The sequence below is a fragment of the Lissotriton vulgaris genome, chromosome 11, assembly GCF_964263255.1.
Source record: "Lissotriton vulgaris chromosome 11, aLisVul1.2, whole genome shotgun sequence".
In the NCBI taxonomy this organism is placed as follows: Eukaryota; Metazoa; Chordata; class Amphibia; order Caudata; family Salamandridae; genus Lissotriton; species Lissotriton vulgaris.
The window spans coordinates 1,111,046,037-1,111,066,260 of record NC_141699.1 but is presented as its reverse complement, the minus strand read 5'-3'; the positions used below and the strand labels follow the sequence as shown (position 1 = coordinate 1,111,066,260).

Genomic DNA, 20,224 nt, shown 5'->3' with positions numbered 1-20,224 from the left:
AAACAATGAGAATAGGACGCTGCGCCCTTAAGGGCACCCTGACCTCCAGTGCCCCATCATGCTCTCGGGGTAGCAGTTTGCTCAGTTCTTTTTGACGAGTGAATTAGCAGTATAGAGATATCATTATTTTATCGCTTCCGCCGGGGAGGCGGGCAGGTTGCTTATGATTTCAATAGAGATTCCCCTGAGACAGAACTAGGATTACAGGTAAGAAGCGTTTATTCTCTCTCAGGGGATCTACATTGCTAATCATAAGCACAGAATATAATGTCAAACTTATCCCCAATATTTCTGTGGGAGGGAGGAAAGAATAAAGGGCATCGGATAATCAGGCATCCTTGACCGACTTGAGCATCGGCCTTAGAATCCAAGTCCAGACAATAGTGTCTTGCAAAGGTCTTCAAGTTACACTTTGCAAACTGAGTCATATGCATGTTTAAGTAGTGCTGCAGTTGCTGTTTGACCTCTGGTTGAGTGGGCTCTAGGACTCCCAGGCAGAGTTTTGTTGATGTTCTGATAACAAAAGATTGTGCAGGAGACAATCCACCTAGACAAGGGTTATTTCAAAGCGGCAAATCCCTACACAAAAGACCATAATTGAAAAAAGTTTCTTTCAACTTTCTTGAAGATTTCATCCTATCTAGATAATACCTCAACACTCTCCTATCATCAGGAGTATGACGAGACCTCTCTGCAGGAGGAAAAGGATTTTTAAAAAATGCAGTAAATGTAATAGTATGATTGATTTGGAAATCGTGGACTATTTTGGTCAGAATCTAGAATTGGTTCTCATCATTACTCTGTTTCTATTGAATGTGGTGTAAGGTTCATGTGAGTATAGGCCTGTATGTTGCTAACTCTACGACAAGAAGTGATCCCCAACATGATGGAAGCTATCCATGATAGATGCTGGAGAAAAGCCTTATGAATGGGTTCAAAGGGAGGATCCATAAGGCGAGAAAGGACAACATTTAACTCCCATGGAGGAGAACGTCCCTCGAGAGAATGATATATCTTTTTAATGCCCTCCAGAAAATCCTAACCACAGGCATTCTGAAAAAGGACAACATGAAGGACTTTTTTTGATAGGCCGTGATTGCTACGAAATGAACTCTAAAAGAGGAGAATTGCAACTATACTTTAGGCAGATGGAGGAGGTATGGAAGTACCACCCTTTCTTGACAAATAGTATTGAAATTGTTCTGAAAACACCAAATGCAGAATCTCTTCCACCTCAAGTGGATGGACGTTTGGCTTTTCTCTGAACACCCGTGCTTTTCTGAGGGAGGTTCAGGTGCCATATGGTATGAGTTCAGGAGCCATGCAGCCAAGGCCAACGACTGACGGCTGGGATGTTGAATCTGGCCTCCATACTTCTGAAGAAGATCCGGCCTTGCACGGCAGCTTCCTGTGTGGACACTCTGAATGATTACTACATCTTGTATCTGGGTTTTACCAAAGTATGTTAGGAATAGGTTGCAAATTATTCAAAATGCTGCTGCTCGGGCTGTGCTATCTGCCGGGAGCCCATTCAGCTTCCAATCAGCTTTGAAATCTACATTGGCTCCCTGTGGAGATCCGTATTCAATTTTAACCCTTGTGTGTTACTCAACGCACGCGGTATAACTCTGGCCCGTCTACCCCCAACTCTTTTATTCATCCGTATCACCCCACGAGGTATCTAAGATCGTCTGACCAAGCTTAGCCGTAGTACCCTGGTTTAAGTTTGTGTCACAGGTTGGAAGCTCTTTCAAGCATTCTGTGTCTAGCTTTGTGGAATAAACTTCTGATCAACTTGCTTAGCAATACCTGCTTTCAGGAGACAGCATATGACCTGGCTGTGCTGAGACCTTGCTTCTCTGTCTAGCAGTCTGTTTCAGGTGTGCTATGAAGCCCTTGCTAGGGCAGCCATGCATGTTATAAATTTGCATATCATAACAAGTTATAAAGTCAATAAGAGGAGAGAAAGCTAGATTGTGTACGGTTAATGCAGTTTACCCATTTTTGTAAAAAATTCATTTATATTACAAAATGTTGTAATTTGACACTACCATGATCTAATTCACTGTTATTACATGTGTTGTGTTTACAAATTGTCATTTTACTCCAGAGTTTAAAGAAATGGAGTCGCGTTTCCTGGTCCCAGGTGATGTCATTGTTATAACAGGGAAGAAGTTCTCGTTACCCTGTGACGCAGTGTTGATCAGTGGAAGCTGCGTCATCAACGAGGGCATGCTGACAGGTATGGATGACACGTGACCAGCGGGTGGGCGGGGCTGTAAGAAGTCCTAGCTAGTGAACTTTAGAAGTGGTGCCGCATAAGACGCAAGTCAGATTCTTTAAGGCGGGTTTGGGAGGGGATTTCTCTTCAAGAAAATAAAAATGGGGTCATATACTGCATTTTAAAGCCCAATTTTTTCATAAAATTTGCCAAAGCTAATCATTCAATAGTCAAGTATTGTCAATGAAGATTGATGCGCCTGAGGAGCGAGCCCCACTTTTACAATATGCGGTACGGAAGCCCCCGTATTTAAATAGTTATTTGCTGTGTCTACGGCCTCTGTTTTGGCATGGGTGCCCTGCTTGTGCCAAGAACTATCAACAATATTCCAGTTCCAGAATCTTGCAATTGATGCTGCACGTATACCTCTGGCGACCTATGTGCCAGATGTACAAAGATTTTTTCATTCACAAATGGCCAGATTCTCAGATTCGGGCCGTTTGCAAATGAAAAAAGGCATTTTTCAATGAACAAATAGGCCCAATTTGCGATTGAGTAACCCAATTGTAAATTGGGGTTGCGATTCTTTATTAGGGAGGGGCGTGTTTAGGGCGTCCCTTCTTAATATCTGTTAGACCTGACATGCTTGGCGTGGGTCCCCCATCCACTTTTCTGCCGTCTTCATGTATGACCCCTTGTTTTGTGCTAGACTAAGACGCGCTGAGTACTGCACCCCTGCTAACCAGGTCCATGGTGCACGTGCTCCTTTTTGAAGTATAACCACGAACAGTGTATCTGACCCGGAGAAGATGGTAGAAACTCCAAATTAGTGTCCCTAACATCAGGGGTATATGAGACATTCTTGTCTGGGAATGAAGGTTAGACCCGAGCATAGAAATTACCTTTGCAGCAAAATGTCTAGGTTCCTAACCTTGTAGTGTGCCCCAGATGTGTAGTCAAATGTCTGAGCTGTCTCCCACAGCCTGGGGGTAGCTGGCTGCCATCAGATAAGGGAGGCGGGGTAGTTCTGGCAAGTGTCCTGCTTGCAACAATGCCGGCCCCACTTCCCGCGGAGCGTCTGACACCCCGGCCTCCGTACTTCAAAGGACGGGGGTGCCATCTGGCAGAGAAGACCCGCAACAGAAACCTGGGTGGAGGGGAACACCCTACCTGATCAAAGACTTCAAAGACCTTTTTTGGATATAACTAGGGAACTCTTGAACTGGAAGTCAGATCGCTTTTGGACTCAAGAGAGCCCTGCTGACTTCATCGTGGCTCACGGATCGTACCTCCTGTACGCAAAGCATTTCACCATCCCGGGCCCTGCTGACTTTTGAAGCACATCCCATTTTCCTTTAAGGAAAACGGGCTGCATTTAAAAAAGACAACAAAAAAACCCATTGCTTTATTGAAAAGCAATCACTGACACAGTGGTTTGGTGACCCCAGCATGCCACCATCCATGTGATTTTTAGGATTCCCAATGGTTCGCAAACCAAGACCTACCTCAGGGCTGAGGTAGGGCTGTATGCAGCCCACTGGGAATCGCAAAATGTGTCAGAGGCACATCTGTACATTGGTGTTTGTGAATACCAAATAGTGAATCGCATAAATTCGCTATTTGTTAATCACAAACGATTAGCAATGTACACCTGGTCCTATACCTCAAAAAGTGCCTCTAGTGCATCAGTGCCCCCCTGCCCACATATGATATCTTTAGGCCAGCACCAGCATTTGCTATGGATAGATCCCATCAGGAACAACATGACTTCCAATACCAGCTGCAGCAAGTTTCAAGGGACTCCTACGTTAGCTAGGAAATACCCTCACCATGCCAGCAGCTTCTTTGCAAACATAACATAGACCCACACTCACAGGATCCCTCACTCACAGGATCCCACACTCACAGGATCCCTCACTCACAGGATCCCACACTCACAGGATCCCACACTCACAGGATCCCTCACTCACATAATCACACACTCACAGGATCCCTCACTCACAGGATCCCACACTCACAGGATCCCACACTCACAGGATCCCTCACTCACATAATCACACACTCACAGGATCCCACACTCACAGGATCCCTCACTCACATAATCACACACTCACAGGATCCCTCACTCACAGGATCCCTCACTCACAGGATCCCACACTCACAGGATCCCACACTCACAGGATCCTTCACTCACATAATCACACAAAGTTTCACATACTTTTTCGCTCACATGCTCACACAGTCACACTATATCTTCACATACTGACTCCCTCACCTGTTCCTCAAACACAGCCCCACTTCCATGCTCATTCAGTGTTACACTTGATGTCCCACTCATATGCTCACACATTGTCTCACAGACTTAATTACACCTGCTTATTCGCTGCCTTGCTCATGCTTGCAAACTGCATCACTTACTGGCTTACACACTGTCACTCAAAAGCTCGCACTCTTTCCCACTGAAAAGCACGGTACCTTTCTTAGGTGTACTTGCATAATGTCTCACTCACATGCTCAGGAGTAAACACATTGGTTACGCATGAGCTTTGCGTACTCCTCTCTCCCTCTGTGGGACTGTGGTTGGCTGAGGGTCCAGGCGTTGTCCATGGTGAGATGTTAACTTTACTCCTGCTCTACAGCAAGCCCTGGCTCACCTGGAGCCCACGTCTCCTCCAAAGGTGAAGTGGGGACACTCACCCTCTGCTGCTTCCATCCCTTTTCAGGTGAAAGCATCCCTGTCACAAAGACCCCCCTGCCACCTGAGGACAGCGGCTTGCCATGGAAAGACCCCAGCGGCGAAGACCACAAGAGGCACGTCTTATTCTGTGGCACCGAAGTCATCCAGACCAAGCCAGAGGGACAGGCTCCTGTGAAAGCCGTGGTGCTGCGGACAGGTGGGTGTCATAGTGCCTTCCTTGCATCTAGATGCACACTCACACAACAGCCTGCTGCCTTCTGTAATCTTCTGTTTATTCCCAAGGACTCTGAACCCAGAATTAAGGAATGTCCAGCACACGCTGGCCCTCAAACTGGTCATTTCTGTTCTACTCCTGGGCTTTCCTCCCAATTACGTTGAGTAAATAGGTATGTTGGGATTTAGGATTGACCTCGATTAAATGTGTCAATGCATTTATTGAGTCTTTAATCTCCTTACCTCGCTTCCCTCCTCTGTAATTTAACTTTGCTATGCTATACACCATTTCACCAATGCACACCTTTCATTGTCCAGTATGGTTGTGAGCCAGGTGAGATGACCGAGCGAGCCTGGTGTTCCAGATCTGAGCTGCCTCTGTCCTGGGCAGCTGCCAGCTCTCCCCACATGACCCCTATCCTATTTTCACCCACACATATCACATGACTGCCTAAGTAAGAGCAGAGTAGCCCTTTCTTTCACTTGACACTGGGTTTATGTTGCAAGACAGTCACCAAGAAAAAGAGTGACAGACGTGAGATAGAATTTGAGATTTTATTAATTTTTTCACCAAAAACATGAGCTAAGAAAAATTCTGTGCTGTGCTGTTTGGGTGCAGCTCTGTTATCATAAAGGGAACCTTTAATTGAGACACAAACAAAATGACCCATAACAGAATCACCAAGTATTACATTTGTTGGGGTCACTGTGAGGCAGTGGGTCTGAGCTGCTCAATCCCCATAGATGTGTTTGATTTTGATCCTCTGGTGTTTGGATCTAACTGAATCCACCCTACATAAGATTCCTAGAATGCTCTCCAGTGATACCAGCCAGTGCTCATTGCCTGAGCCCGTTGCCAGTGCTCATTGCCAGGGCCCGTTGCCAGGGGCCGTTTCTAGTGCCCGTTACCAGTGCCCGGTGCCAGGGCTCATTGCCAGGGCCCAGGTCCAGTCTCCATTTCCATTGCCCATTTCCAGTGCCCGTTGCCAGTGTCTGTTGCCAGTGCCCATTGACAGTTCTCCTTTTCAGTACCCATTGCAAATGCCTGCTGCCAGTGCCAGTTTCTAGTGCCAGATGCCAGGCACTCCAGTGCTCGTTGCTAGTGCCTGTTTCCATTGCCCATTGACAGTGCCCGTTGCCAGGGCCCGTTGCCACTGTTGTTGCCAGTGCCCATTGCCAGTGTTGTTGCCAGTGCCCATTGCCAGTGCCAGTTTCAGGTTCCCATTGCCAGTGCCTGTTTCTAGTGCTCGTTCCCAGTGCCTGTTTCCAGTGGCCGTTGCTAGTGCCCATTGCCAGTGCCTGTTGCTAGTGGCCATTGCCGGTGTTCTTTTCTACAGCTGTAGCGACAGAACTAGCCCCTACCTGGTGAACCAACATTTACACCTTCCCTCAGAGCCGAACTGCATGTGAAACCTGGATTCTGAGTTTGCATCTGGCCCTAGCATCCCCCTAACCTAGTGTAGGCACTGGGTTCTAGGCATGTTCTTCTGACACTGTGAGGTCCAGGGCCTGCCTTGTGACCTGCAGAGGCACATCAAGCATGTTCTTACAGTAGACAACACTCTACTCTCATGGTCATGGGTGCTGTTAGACCTGACATCCTTGGCGTGGGTCCCCCATCCACTTTTTCGCCCTCTTCATGTATGACCCATTTTTTGTGCTAGACTAAGACGCGCGGAGTACTGCACCCCTGCTAACCCGGGCCACGCTGCAAGTGCTCCCTTTCAAAGTATCACCACGAACAGTGTATCTGACCCGGAGAAAATGGTAGAAACTCCAAATTAGTGTCCCTAACATCAGGGGTATATGAGACATTCTTGTCTGGGAATGAAGGTTGGACCCGGAGCATAGAAATTACCTTTGCAGCGAAATGTCTTGATTCCTAACCACGTAGTGCGCCCCAGATGCGTAATCAAATGTCTGGTCTGTCTCCCACAGCCTGGGGGTAGGTGGCTGCCGTCAGATAAGAGAGGCGGGGTGGTTCTGGCAAGTGTCCTGCTTGCAACATTACCATCTGTCAAGGTAGACGGACAACAGAAACCTGGGTGGTGGGGAACACCATACCTGATGAAAGACTTCAAAGACTTTTGGACATATAACTAGGGAACCCATAGAGGAGAGGGCAGATCACTTTTGGACACAAGAGAGCCCTGCGGACTACGTCGCAGCTCACTGATCGTACCTCATGTACGCAAAGCATCTCGCCGTCACGGGCCCTGCTGACTTTGTCGCGGCTTGTACCTTGAGGATCGCACCTCCTGTACGCAAAGCATTTCACCATCACAAGCCCTGCTGACTTTGTCGCGGCTCGTACCTTGAGAATCATACCTCCTGTACGCAAAGCATTTCACCATCACGAGCCCTGCTGACTTTGTCACGGCTCGTACCTTGAGAACCGTACCTCCTGTACGCAAAGCATTTCGCCATCATGAGCCCTGCTGACTTCATCGCTGCTTGCACCTTGAGAATCGTACCTCCTATACGCAAAGCCTTTCACCACCACGAGCCCTGCTGACTTTGTCATGGCTCGTACCTCGAGAATTGCACCCCCACTCCTTGACTGGGAGTACCCGAGTCGCCCTAGCTACTCCAACCCAACCTGAACTGACCTATTGTGGAATTGTACTGTTATTGGGCCTTGTGATAAATCAATATATAAAGAATACTATATTTTCATAGAAAACCGGTGTGGTGTCCGTTTGTAGTGTGACCAAATATTACTGTACATGATCATAAATGCTTTACACTTGCCCTCGAGGTTCAGTCTGACTGCTGGGTGATACTACTAAGGGGATAGCCCCCTATCCTAACTAGAGGAGGCAGGTCCCGGCTAGGACAGAGGTACTCACTCCTGCCCACCCGAGACCGCCCGATCTAACAGGTGCATCATGTGAAATGGTGGTGGCAGCTTACAGTGTTACAAGGCCTATTTCTCTATGTCAATGGGAGTGTGGTCACTCACCCCTCATGTACAATTCTGCTGCTAACTGAAGACTAACTGATTCTCGGTGACATCACATTCATCTGCACTATCTCACTCCTTAAACTTTACATCAGGATTCAATCTTCTCTCTAGGTGTCTATAACAAATAGCTCATGACATCACAGTCTGCAGGAATGTCTCACTCACATTATCATATCACTTAACTAAACCATTTCACTCTGAATAATTTGCATAAGTAATTGTCTCATTTGTGTAGGCAACTCTAGCCGATCACTGTAACATCACAGTACTACCCACTAACTCATTCTGAAGCGCTTACACTTCTACTTGCATTACACAGAGGCGCCTCTAACTTTTACAATGTAACATCACACCTCAGGCACTGTGTCACTATGTTTCTCATTACACTCCCCTGCACTAACTTACTCTGAAGAGCTTACACCACTACTTGCATTACACGGAGGCGTCTCTAACTTTTACACTGTAAAGCCACACCCCAGTACTTGTATCACGTATAGGGACAGCCAGATAGATCCCCTGTGGCACGATCCTACCATTCACTGTTTCACTCTGAAGAGTTTACACAAGTACTTCTATCATGTATGAGGACTTCTCAGATAAATATCCTGTAGTATCATCCTCTAGTTCACTATTTCACTCTGAAGAGTTTGCACAAGTACTTCTATCATGTATGAGGGCTTCTCAGATAAATATCCTGTAGTATCATCCTCTAGTTCACTATTTCACTCTGAAGAGTTTGCACAAATACTTCTATCATGTATGAGGGCTTCTCAGATAAATATCCTGTAGTATCATCATCTAGTTCACTATTTCACGCTGAAAAGTTTCCACAAGTACTTGTATCATATATGAGGAGTTCCCCTGCAGATAGCCCGTTGTATCATCCTCTAGTTCACTATTTCACTCTGAAGAGTTTGCACAAGTACTTGTATCATGTATGAGGAGTTCCCCTGCAGATAGCCTGTTGTATCATCCTCTTGTTCACTATTTCACTCTGAAAAGTTTGCACAAGTTCTTGTATCATGTATGAGGAGTTCTCCTGCAGATAGCCTGTTGTATCATCCTCTTGTTCACTATTTCACTCTGAAAAGTTTGCACAGGTACTTGTATCATGTATGAGGAGTTCTCCTGCAGATAGCCTGTTGTATCATCCTCTTGTTCACTATTTCACTCTGAAGAGTTTGCACAAGTTCTTGTATCATGTATGAGGAGTTCTCAGATAAATATCCTGTAGTATCATCATCTAGTTCACTATTTCACTCTGAAAAGTTTGCAAAAGTTCTTGTATCATGTATGAGGAGTTCTCCTGCAGATAGCCTGTTGTATCATCCTCTAGTTCACTATTTCACTCTGAAGAGTTTGCACAAGTTCTTGTATCATGTATGAGGAGTTCCCCTGCAGATAGCCTGTTGTATCATCATCTAGTTCACTATTTCACTCTGAAAAGTTTGCACAAGTACTTCTATAATGTATGAGGAGTTCTCGTGCAGATATCCTGTAGTTTCATCCTCTTGTTCACTATTTCACTCTGAAGAGTTTGCACAAGTACTTCTATTATGTATGAGGAGTTCTCCTGCAGATAGCCTGTTGTATCATCCTCTTGTTCAGTATTTCACCCTGAAGAGTTTAAACAAGTTCTTGTATCATGTATGAGGATTCTCCTGCAAAAACCCTGTAGTATAATCTTCCCTTCAATATTTCACTCAGAAGAGTTTACACATGGGGGCATCTCCATCGGATGCATTGTAACATCACACTCACCTAGACTATCTCACGCTGATTTCGCAAGACTCCCTTGGTCTTTCTCACTACACTTATTAACCTGTCTCTACCTCAGTAGATTACCTCAATAGTTGGATTATGTATGGACAAGTCTCCAACTGATTCACTGAAACATCACGCTCCATTTCATCATTTCATTCTGCCTATCAACATACTCCTGTGGACTTTCTCACTCTGATTACTATAACACTCCCCTTCTCTGTCTCTCTCTGGACGTGTTTCAGGCTGATCCACTGTAACATCACAACCCCTGCACTTTGTTTATAATAACTTTTTTTCTAATTGCACAAATTATGTGAAACATGAAATTCCTATTTAATGAGATTTTGAGGGGACCATTACAATGTCGGTGCCCTTGACATCCTGTAGTTTCACAGCATGTTAGGAAAACATTAGCCATTTTTTGCTGCAAGCCGCCACACTTGTCGCAAAGGATATCTCTGCCAGACCTGGTTTTGAGTCACTTACCTTAGTACGGATGTCAGCTTGACACCTATTACTGGCAGGGTATCCTCTGCATTGTGGCTCCCCAGTGTCTGAGATGGAGGTGTTTCCGCAGAAGAAAGTCCACCAGGAAGGTGGGTCACCAGGTGCGCTTCAACCACTGTAACGATGAACAGGCAGATGCTCTGTTACTATCTCCAGCTGTTTTTGGTTTTGGAATACCTCCTCATGTAACATTATTTATTTCAGGATTTAACACAGCAAAAGGCGACCTTGTCCGGTCCATCCTGTACCCGCGTCCCCTGAACTTCAAGCTGCACAGAGACACCATCCGGGTGTTTCTGTTCATTGGCTGTCTCGGGGTGGTTGGAACCATTTACACCGTGACTAAAGCTGCAACGGCAGGGGTAAGTCTTCCACAAGAAGGGCCTCAGGACCGGATTTATGTGTGTGTTTCACATTTACAAAGGGGTCTAAAAGTGCTTTGCAAGGTACCCAAGCATTCTTGTCATCGGTTTGAATAGACCTTGGCGATCCCTGTTCACAGCTTAGGCGCCAACGTTTTTACAAGTCCGCACATCATGCAAGTTTTGTATCCCAAGAAGCTTTAGTCTGGAGCTGAGGTTGTGATAGGTTGACCCTCATGGACCCAGCGCCCAGATACCCTCACCAGTCACAAGTAGCGCTCTACAAATCTACTGATTGATTGATTGATTTTCTGTTGGGATCATAAAGGAGCTGTAAGACACCAATCTCTCCAATAAATTCCAGAACACAAATAAATTGAAACATCTGTGTGAGTCTGGAGTCAGATTCCGCATCTTATAAAGTGGTCTGCCGAGAGTGGACAGTCAGTCCCATCTTCCACATCAGCATTTATTTAACACAAGCAATGAAATCACATTCCTACATGCCACTATTTGTGACATGGTGGCCTAAAAATCAACTACTCTTCATCGTGTACCATGACCATGGGCCCCAGAAATACCAAGACTAAAACGTATGTAATAAAGGGTAACTATATAGGCAAGGTGGACAAGTTCAGCTATTTAGGCATCTTGCTGGACGACAAATTGTCCTGGGGCCCTTTATTGAAATCACATATTCAATCCTTTAATAGGGTCACCTTTAGCATTGATGCCTTTTCCAGGCGTTTACGTTACAGTCATATAAAGTCTGTATTACATCCTCTATAATAGTAAGTGTGTTCCAACCGTAGCCTTCGGAGTGGAGATTTGGGGTTATAAATCTTCCATTTCTGTATAAACCGCAGAAATGAAATATTTTTTTAAATTGTTACGAATTCTACGGAATGTCCCTTCAGAAATATTACACAATAAGATAGGGGCAGGCTTCATTGCTGATTACATATGTTTGCACTCCATACTTTTTTATCCGTGCGATTCTGGAGAAATATTAACCTGGTGTACTCCGCCCTGGGGACCACCTTCCATCAAAGCGCTTCCCTTGTAAATTGAACAAAAATGCTATTTACCAGTCTGATGAAACCTACGTGGTAACTTATTGAAAAATGACTTTGTGCAGGTTTGCTTTGACCCCCAAATGGCCCCTGTTCATAAACTGCACTTTGCAGCATGTTTACTAATTCCACAGTATTACTATTCATGTACAACAACATGCTATTCACTGACCAACGCGCAGCGGTCAGAGCGTCTGCCTCTCCTTTCTTTTATGTGCGGAGATCTGCCTCCTCCCCGATGGCGGACATCTCTGCATAGGTATGCATATGTTTCTGTGGTAAATGTGGTAATTGGCTATAAAATGGGGATACTTACAACAAAATGGAAGTGGTTTAGGGAGGGACAATCAGCCGCCCACAAAAAGCGATTCCTTAAATGCAATGCATGACACTTAAAAAAAATGCGATTTCGCAATTAGGAGGAAAAAATTACCATGAGGTTGGACCTCATGGTAATTTGCGAAAAATCTGAAAAATGCAATTTTGTGCATTTTTCAAACTGTCATGTTGTGCACACTCATGCCCTTAGGGCATGTGTGTGCACAACATATGTGCATGGATTGATTTCAGGGGTGCAACAGGGTGTCCTTTGGACACCCCTGCACCCTTGAAATCGCAATCTCAATTTGCGATTAGCTAATTGTGAATCGCAAATTGAGATTTTCTTCCCATTCATTCCTATGGGCCTGTGGCCCATAGGGATCAATGGGAAGGGATTCCTTAATTACGATTCACAAATTGTGAATCGCAATTAAGGAAAAATAAGGAATCGCTAAGAAAATTGCGAATTTTTGATGCATTGCCGTTTGCGATTCCTTAATTGCGATTCCTTAATTTTCACAATTAAGGAATCGCAAACGGCAACAATGATGCATGTACCTGTTAGTTAGGCAGAATGCAAGTGACATCATGGTGTGTGACCTCACAGTGCTGGATGTCATGGAACATGACATCAAACATGGCAGCACAGGATGTGGCAAAACAGTCCATGATCTCATAGGAAGCGACATCACAATAAGTGACATCAGATATTCAGACTTCGCACATATGTTTAGCAGGTCTATCATGAACTTAACATTTTCTTTTTTTAAACCCTGCCACAAAGAAATTAACAATAAGAAGAAACATGTTAGTAGATCTGTCCTGCTTAATTGGTTGCAAAGTCTTAATATTTATATATTTTGAAGGGTAAAGGCACCTGCTGCGGAGATCATTGTGTGCCCTGTAACTCTCAGGGAGTAATCAAAATGGTAAGATAACCCTGGAGGTTAACACATTCCCTGGAGAGGTCTGTGATTTGTCTAGTCCTGGATTTATATCAAAGTAGAATAGAGGGTTAATGTGTCTTCTGTAAAGGACAGATTTGTATTTCTTGTAGCTAGGTAAGTGGCTTACTGCTTTTAACACAGAGATCTTTTATTACACTCAGTTCATAAATTGTAATCCTAATATAACACAGGGGATATGAAGAACATGTGACCCCTATACCTTGTAACCCTCACCGTCCTACGGGAGCTCGGCAATATCATTGCACCTGTAAAAAAAAAATAGACATTTTACAGAAAAGATATACAGGACAATTCAATTATGGCATTTTTTAGGTGATTATACATATTAAATTCACATAGAAATGGTGTCATGTATGTGAGCAAAAGTAATTGTAAATGATATGCTTTTTTTCCTGCTATAATTTTTTAGGGTTCGATGCACAGAGTTATAATAGACGCCTTCCTGGTCCTAACCTCAGCGTTTTCTCCCGCCATCCCCGCTGCTCTGGCGGCCGGAACCATCACCGCCCAGAGGAGGCTGAAACAGAAGGGCATCTTCTGTATCAGCCCCCAGCGCATCAACATCAGTGGACAAGTCAACCTCATCTGCTTCGATAAGGTACTCGTCTGCTGTTTTCCCTGTTTCTGTATTTCAGGAATCTCCCCACTCCTCGATTCAAAGATCACAACCTCTCCTTTAATCGTCATACTTCTGCAACCTTATGCATGAATTTAAATCCACCCTCTCTCAAAATTCACCGAAATGGAATCCACCGCATAGAAAATGGAGTAAATGCACGGAATGGTTTCAATGAGGACGCGAGACTAATCCAAAAGGCCAACAATAACCACTGAAAGCACTAACCGTAGGCTCCGGAGGAGCGTTCTGCCCGGCGTATAGTGCTTATATGCCTCATCAGTGGTAGTAAGCACTGTCTAGATGAAATTACAATACAATGTATAACCCTTTTTGAACACACTAATACAAGTATCCATACCATATGCCTCAGCGGTCGGGCAGTCGATTGTAGTTCCTACAGGTTGCATCATAATTCCCTTTTACTGCTCGACACCCTCACACTCACATAAGACAACACTGCCAAGGCTGGTGTCTATCACCCAGTACTGTGCCAGTCCACAGTAGTAAACCACCCAGCACCAGCTGAACCGGCGTGAAATAACTGGAGAGATCTGCCTCATACCGCTGGCCAAGGGTGGACTCTGATTTAGTCCACCGATGTTGGTCCCGACTAGTTACATTTTGCGGCCACTTCTTGGCCTCTCACAATGACAATCAGATTTGGGATGATATGAAATCTACCCCAGCAGATCCCTCCAATGCGTCTTTCTCCAGCCTGTGCCTTCTGAGGACCACAAACTATAAATAAAATATCTCAGAATGGACAGCACAGTAACCTGCTAAGTGGGTGATGATCATAGGAATTGCCATGAAGGCACCTGCAGGGCTGCTCCAAGCTGTCAGCCTATTGAAAACCATAAACTGGGCCCCTCTCTCTCACACCTCTTCATTCATTGCACTGCTAGGTGCTACATCCAATAATATAACAGCCACACATCAGTGGTCCTCACACATGACATGGAAACACTTCTCACACAGGATCAGAAGAAAGACCCGCACATCCAACAACACACCCTAAAAGCACGTGTGTTCAGTTTCATGAACAATGTACAGAGACAACAATGTGATGGTGTCCAGCTTTTACAAAATCAAATTCTCACATATCTTTTTCGACTCTTAGACGGGGACCTTAACAGAAGATGGGATGGATTTATGGGGCATTGTATCAACCTGGAGAAACTGGTGAGTGTGCTTTGAAACACCCATAATTCTGTGGAGTGTCATTGTTTTCCATGGAATTCCATGTGGTTGTTTGGATAAAGTTATGAGGCAACTAATGGCTCAACAACAGAGAGCTGAGTTTGGTCATTAACATTCTTTTGGCCCAGATACAGATGAAATCTAAGTACAACAATTCCAGAATTACACCAGCGCCTAGATACAATTGAGGTCACAGCAGTATACTGTTTAATTCTTTTTGTAAGGTAATGCAGCTTGATTGAAAATAACTGGCAGAAAAAAGGTTAACAATAACAGTTGATATGCATAAAAAAAAATGTGCATCAAAATTTGTAAAGAAGACAATTTTTGAAAATATTGGGGAATAAAGAAGGGAAGGGAAGGGTAGGAAAAGAAGACCAATTCCTAACAGCATTATGCACTATACACTGTAAAATAGAGTAACAATATATGAAACAAGATACAAAGCAAACGAATATTGAGAAACAAATTGCAGAGCAGTGAACAACTTATGGAGCCATAACATTTTCAGCAGAAGTACAATTAGGATAACTACGAGCAACAGTATTTAAAAAATGAAGTTGGGGCCCAGACTGTGCCAAGAAAGTGATTTAAGTAAAAAGGACCAGTCTATATGATCAAATGCATTTTCTGCATCAATATAATTGGCCGCAAGGGAATATGATAAACGGAGGCTTTGTTGAGAACATTAAATGGGAGTCTAGAATTATCCGATGCAAGCCTACCTTTGACAAAGCCTGATTGTTCCTTACCAGTCATCAAGGTAAGAGGGGATCCAGGCGTAAGGCTTTCAGTTCAGCGAAAATGTTATAATCTACATTGACCAAAGACATTAGTCTATAGATCTTACATAGGGCTCGGTCCTTGCCCTCGTTAAGAATGAGACATAAAGGGGACTCCTGAAAGGTACCACCTGCAGAACCCAAGCTAGAAAAGAACTAAAAAAAGTGTAATAATTTGGAAAGCAAAAGATTAGATAAATTAAGAAAGAATTCAACCATGAACCCATCAGTCCCTGGAGTCTAACCTTTTTAAGAGATTGAAGCCCTGAAGAATTTCTGTCAAAGATATATCAGTTTCGAGGGAAGAAAAATCTATGTGCTCAGAATTAGGAGTTTTTTCTTTCGAATAAGCATTAATTTGAGAAGGTTCGGATGGAGCTTCAGGAGTATAGAGAGTTTGATAATACTTTACAAACTCAGCCAGGATCTCATCTAGGACCGTCCGCGACTGCCTGGATAGAGATATCCGACCGCCCATTGAGAACTCTCGCTGGGAGGGGGCTTTTCCTCACACTCACTCTCCAACTTGACGTTGGTGAGCGTGAGCGAGGTAAAAACTTTGCTCCGCTATGCAGTGCAGAGTTTTTCGGAGCGCTGCATGCTCCGCTGAGCGCAGAGTGTGGAAAACTCTTCAAACTCCCCGAACGGAGCCGAGTTCACTGCCCAGGCCTAATTCAAGGTATCATCTGCTATGCATAATGTAATTTATTGCTGGTCCTTTATTTGTCAAATATACCCACAAAATACTCAGACGTGAGTCCCTTGCTCACTTTGCCACTGGATTCAAGCAAGCCGGGCTGAAGACGGCTGGAATGCCAGAAACCGGTTCTTGGAAGCTCGTTTCCGGTCCAGGGAAGACATGGCATGGCAGTTCGGGCTGGACTGTTCCCATGAGGCACAGGGTCAGACTGATTTGCATATAGCCACGTCTGAACTGGGGTGGCAGAGTGGGCTAAAGAACGGTGATGGATTAAACCCAGATCTTTTGACTGGGTGTGAGTGTTTGATTGATTCAGATGCTCTGTCCATCACCACCCCCTTTTGTACCGCTTTTGGCCGCCATAAGTGTGGCAGGGTATGCTCAGACTTGAGTCCCTTGCTCACTTTGCCACTGGATTCAAGCAAGCCGGGCTGAAGACGGCTGGAATGCCAGAAACCGGACCTCAGAAGCTTGTTTCTGGTCCAGGGAAGACATGGCTTGGCAGTTCGGGCTGGACTGTTCCCATGAGGCACAGGGTCAGACTGATTTGCATATAGCCACGTCTGATCTGGGGTGGCAGAGTGGGCTAAAGAACGGTGATGGATTAAACCCAGATCTTTTGACTGGGTGTGAGTGTTTGATTGATTCAGATGCTCCGTCCATCACCACCCCCTTTTGTACCGCTCCATATTTACAAGCGTGGCGTAAATATGGGGCAGCTTCAACATTAAGACCAGGGAAAACCTGATCTAACACAGGCGCAATGAGGCGAAATGTTCACTTCTCGAACCAGTAAAAGGCCATTGATTGTTTATGTGCAGCAATGTGACCCTTCCTGCACATACACAGTCAACAAAAAATGAAGTTTTTAAACTTCAGTGTGTGCTGCATTAAACAGCACACATGGGAGTTCAAAATGCCATTTCAGATTGTGAAAGGAAGATGTGCCTTCCTGCACATTAAACAATCTTCCACTACAACGCACGCACCCTTGCACTTTGGTGCAAGGGTGCCATCGTTGGTGCTAGCCAGCTAGAATAAGCTCCAACACAGGGGAAAACAGGGCTGCGCCATATTCTTGTAAATACTGTACAGCCCTGTGTTTCGGAAGTGGCGGAGTACGGCATTAAGCCAAGGTGGCTAAGCCAGCACTCCGCCACTTCCTAGTAAATATGCCCCTTCATATGTTCTGCGTCTCGCCATCCGGCTTCTCTCTAGCGCACAAACTTGCAAAAAATGTTTAATACATATATTACAGGTTAGTATTTCTGAAATTTGAAAATGTAGAGGTATTGTATAAAACCAGATATATGAATTCATGTTCTTCGTTAGCTTTCAGATGGTTGAGAAGTTCCCCCTCAGCAGTGCCTTACCATGGGGACCGCTGCAGGGCGCCATGGCGAGTTGTCACTCGCTGATCATACTGGATGGAGAGATACAGGGCGACCCCCTGGACCTGAAGATGTTTGACGCCACAGGATGGGTGAGCCAACACTTGAGTACCTTAATGCACAACATGGGCTTGCCTGACAGGGGCAGCTTTTGCAGCTTTTTTTCCTTAATTTTGAAGAATTTATGAGGAAACACTCAATATCCTGGTTTGTGATCAAACCATAAATTTGATGGCTAACACTCACTTATCCTTTGACATGTTCATTCTCATCAATGGACCGTCTATATCAAACCTTAAGATGTTAGTAAAATGTTCATGGTCCCATCATCAGTATCCCCAGCAGTAGATTGAACCGGGTGCTTTCTGAGGGTTAAGGCGTGTTGAGAAGCACTGACTCTGCTCTTACCTGAATAGAATCCTTCAGTTGGGAGCTTGTAGACTGCTTATCCATATCCGACTCCGCCTCTGTCCTTAGGGAACTTGCGGGTATATATTGAGGAGCTTGGCTTTGCTCAGATCATCTCGGATATTTTCATCAACCACATCTCTTTAATTTGTTTCTGGTGCTTGGTTAGTTTTTAAACCCTAGTGGGTCAAGCTGCCTTTTTTCTACATTTGCTCTTTAGCTGTCCACAACTGAAAGTATCAGTTTTTATCAGCTTCTGAGTCTGCACTGTCCCTTCATAAACCATCGACTGCAAACTGGAGACTTTTATACTGTGTGGCTTACGTCCAACCAATAAAACATATTACATTATGTGGGATCTGCAATTCCCTATAAACGCCCATCTCTATTTTATTTTTAGTCAGTGACTTGTGATGCATCCAGTCGAACATTATAAAGAACAGACATCAGAACTCAACTGTAATAAGTTATTACATTTGAGTTCTGAGGTCACAATGGCTTCGGTCAGAGCCAGGTGAAAGGCAGGCCAGGTCACAAAGAGCTGTTGAAAGCAACACAAATGAAATGCTGCTTTTATAACTTCTGGTCTAATGTTCTAGCTTACAGACACAAGCAGAAATAACTTTTTTATTATTTTCACTCCTTAGATAATGATAGTAAAGTTAGAACATTTCTGTATGTTTCTACACATTCCAAGCTACTCCAACTATTTTTTTAAACTGAGTTGGATTTGAACTGTTTCAAATATCTTTTTGCGACAAATATCAAACAGATTTTTGATTTGTCTAATTTTGCCTTATGTGTTCTATTTTTATTCTTCATTTTTGCAAACATGCTCTCTTTCACATGAAAGAGCTATGCATCAAGGTTTTAAATGTTGGGGAAAAGGTGATTGTGTGACCATGTATTATACAGTATAAAGTACCCCCAGTCATACATGATTAGCATATTACAAGTCATCTCGGAGTACCATAACCTTATGAAGGAACTCAGCTTTAGGCCTCGTTCCTCTATATGGTTTTGTAACTCCTCTGTGACTTGCAGTATCCCTTTATTGTACGGTAGAGGGTTCTTAATCTCCAATCTCACATTTAAATTGTGGGCTTTTATATTGTATGACTTATATCCTACAAATTAAATATATTATATTAAATTTGAAAAGGAGACTTTCATATTGTATAGCTTACAGCCAACCTATAAAATATATTATTATATTTACACTGGAGGGCTGTATATTGTAAGACTTATGTCAATGCAATAAAAAAATATTATTTTGCATAAAATTGAGACTTTTATATTTTATGAGTTATATCCTACCAATAAAATATACTATCAGATTTAGAATGGAGGTTTTCATATTGTGTTGTACTGGGGGGTTTTGTATTTCATGGCTCATGTCCAACCAATAAAGCATAATATTATATTTTGAATGTAGACTTGACTCATAATCCGTTGTTAACAGGCTCCTTTTTTTAATATTAGCCTCCTTCATATTCTCATTTCACGTTACATGCACTTGTTCTCACAATCCCTCACATTAACTCACTTCCTCGCCCTCACATTTACTGACTTACTGACTCACTCACCTTTTAATGCTATTTTAACAGGAGATTGTAGATTCTAACTCAACACCTGAACCAGAAGATGTCCCAACATCTACCATGATGGTTAGACCCGGAGCTGCTGCGGTAGGCAAGGTAAGTTTTCCGATAAGATGTTTACAGGAAACATACTTTACAAACAGCTGCCCTGTGGTGCACCATGCCCTCACTGGACTCGAATAAGCACATTGCACAGTGGTTCACTCCAGTCTTACTTCAGTGAATCTGAAAGATGGGCGTCTCGTAATATGGTGTAAAAGGTCATCTTGTCTGCAGCTTTTAGTCTCAGACTGAGCACCAAATGATTCAATAATTTATTAAGTCTAAGAAAAGGTAAACAACATTCTGATAGATATTTTATTAATTATATTAATAATAATAATACTAATACTTTATAAAATCTTACAATTTATATTAACTTAAAATGGGCA

General features: G+C 43.8%; 1 protein-coding gene across 1 annotated transcript in view; it reads left to right on the top strand.

The window, feature by feature from the left end:
* LOC147684260 (putative cation-transporting ATPase 13A4) overlaps positions 1-20,224 on the top strand; it is a 190,033-nt gene that overhangs the window by 81,551 nt on the left and 88,258 nt on the right. Inside the window, exons 8-14 of the mRNA XM_086944971.1 lie at positions 2,111-2,242; positions 4,945-5,115; positions 10,573-10,730; positions 13,502-13,690; positions 14,832-14,893; positions 17,726-17,876; positions 19,800-19,889. Of these exons, the coding sequence (XP_086801097.1) occupies positions 2,111-2,242; positions 4,945-5,115; positions 10,573-10,730; positions 13,502-13,690; positions 14,832-14,893; positions 17,726-17,876; positions 19,800-19,889 (953 nt within the window). The remainder of the gene's footprint in view (positions 1-2,110; positions 2,243-4,944; positions 5,116-10,572; positions 10,731-13,501; positions 13,691-14,831; positions 14,894-17,725; positions 17,877-19,799; positions 19,890-20,224) is intronic.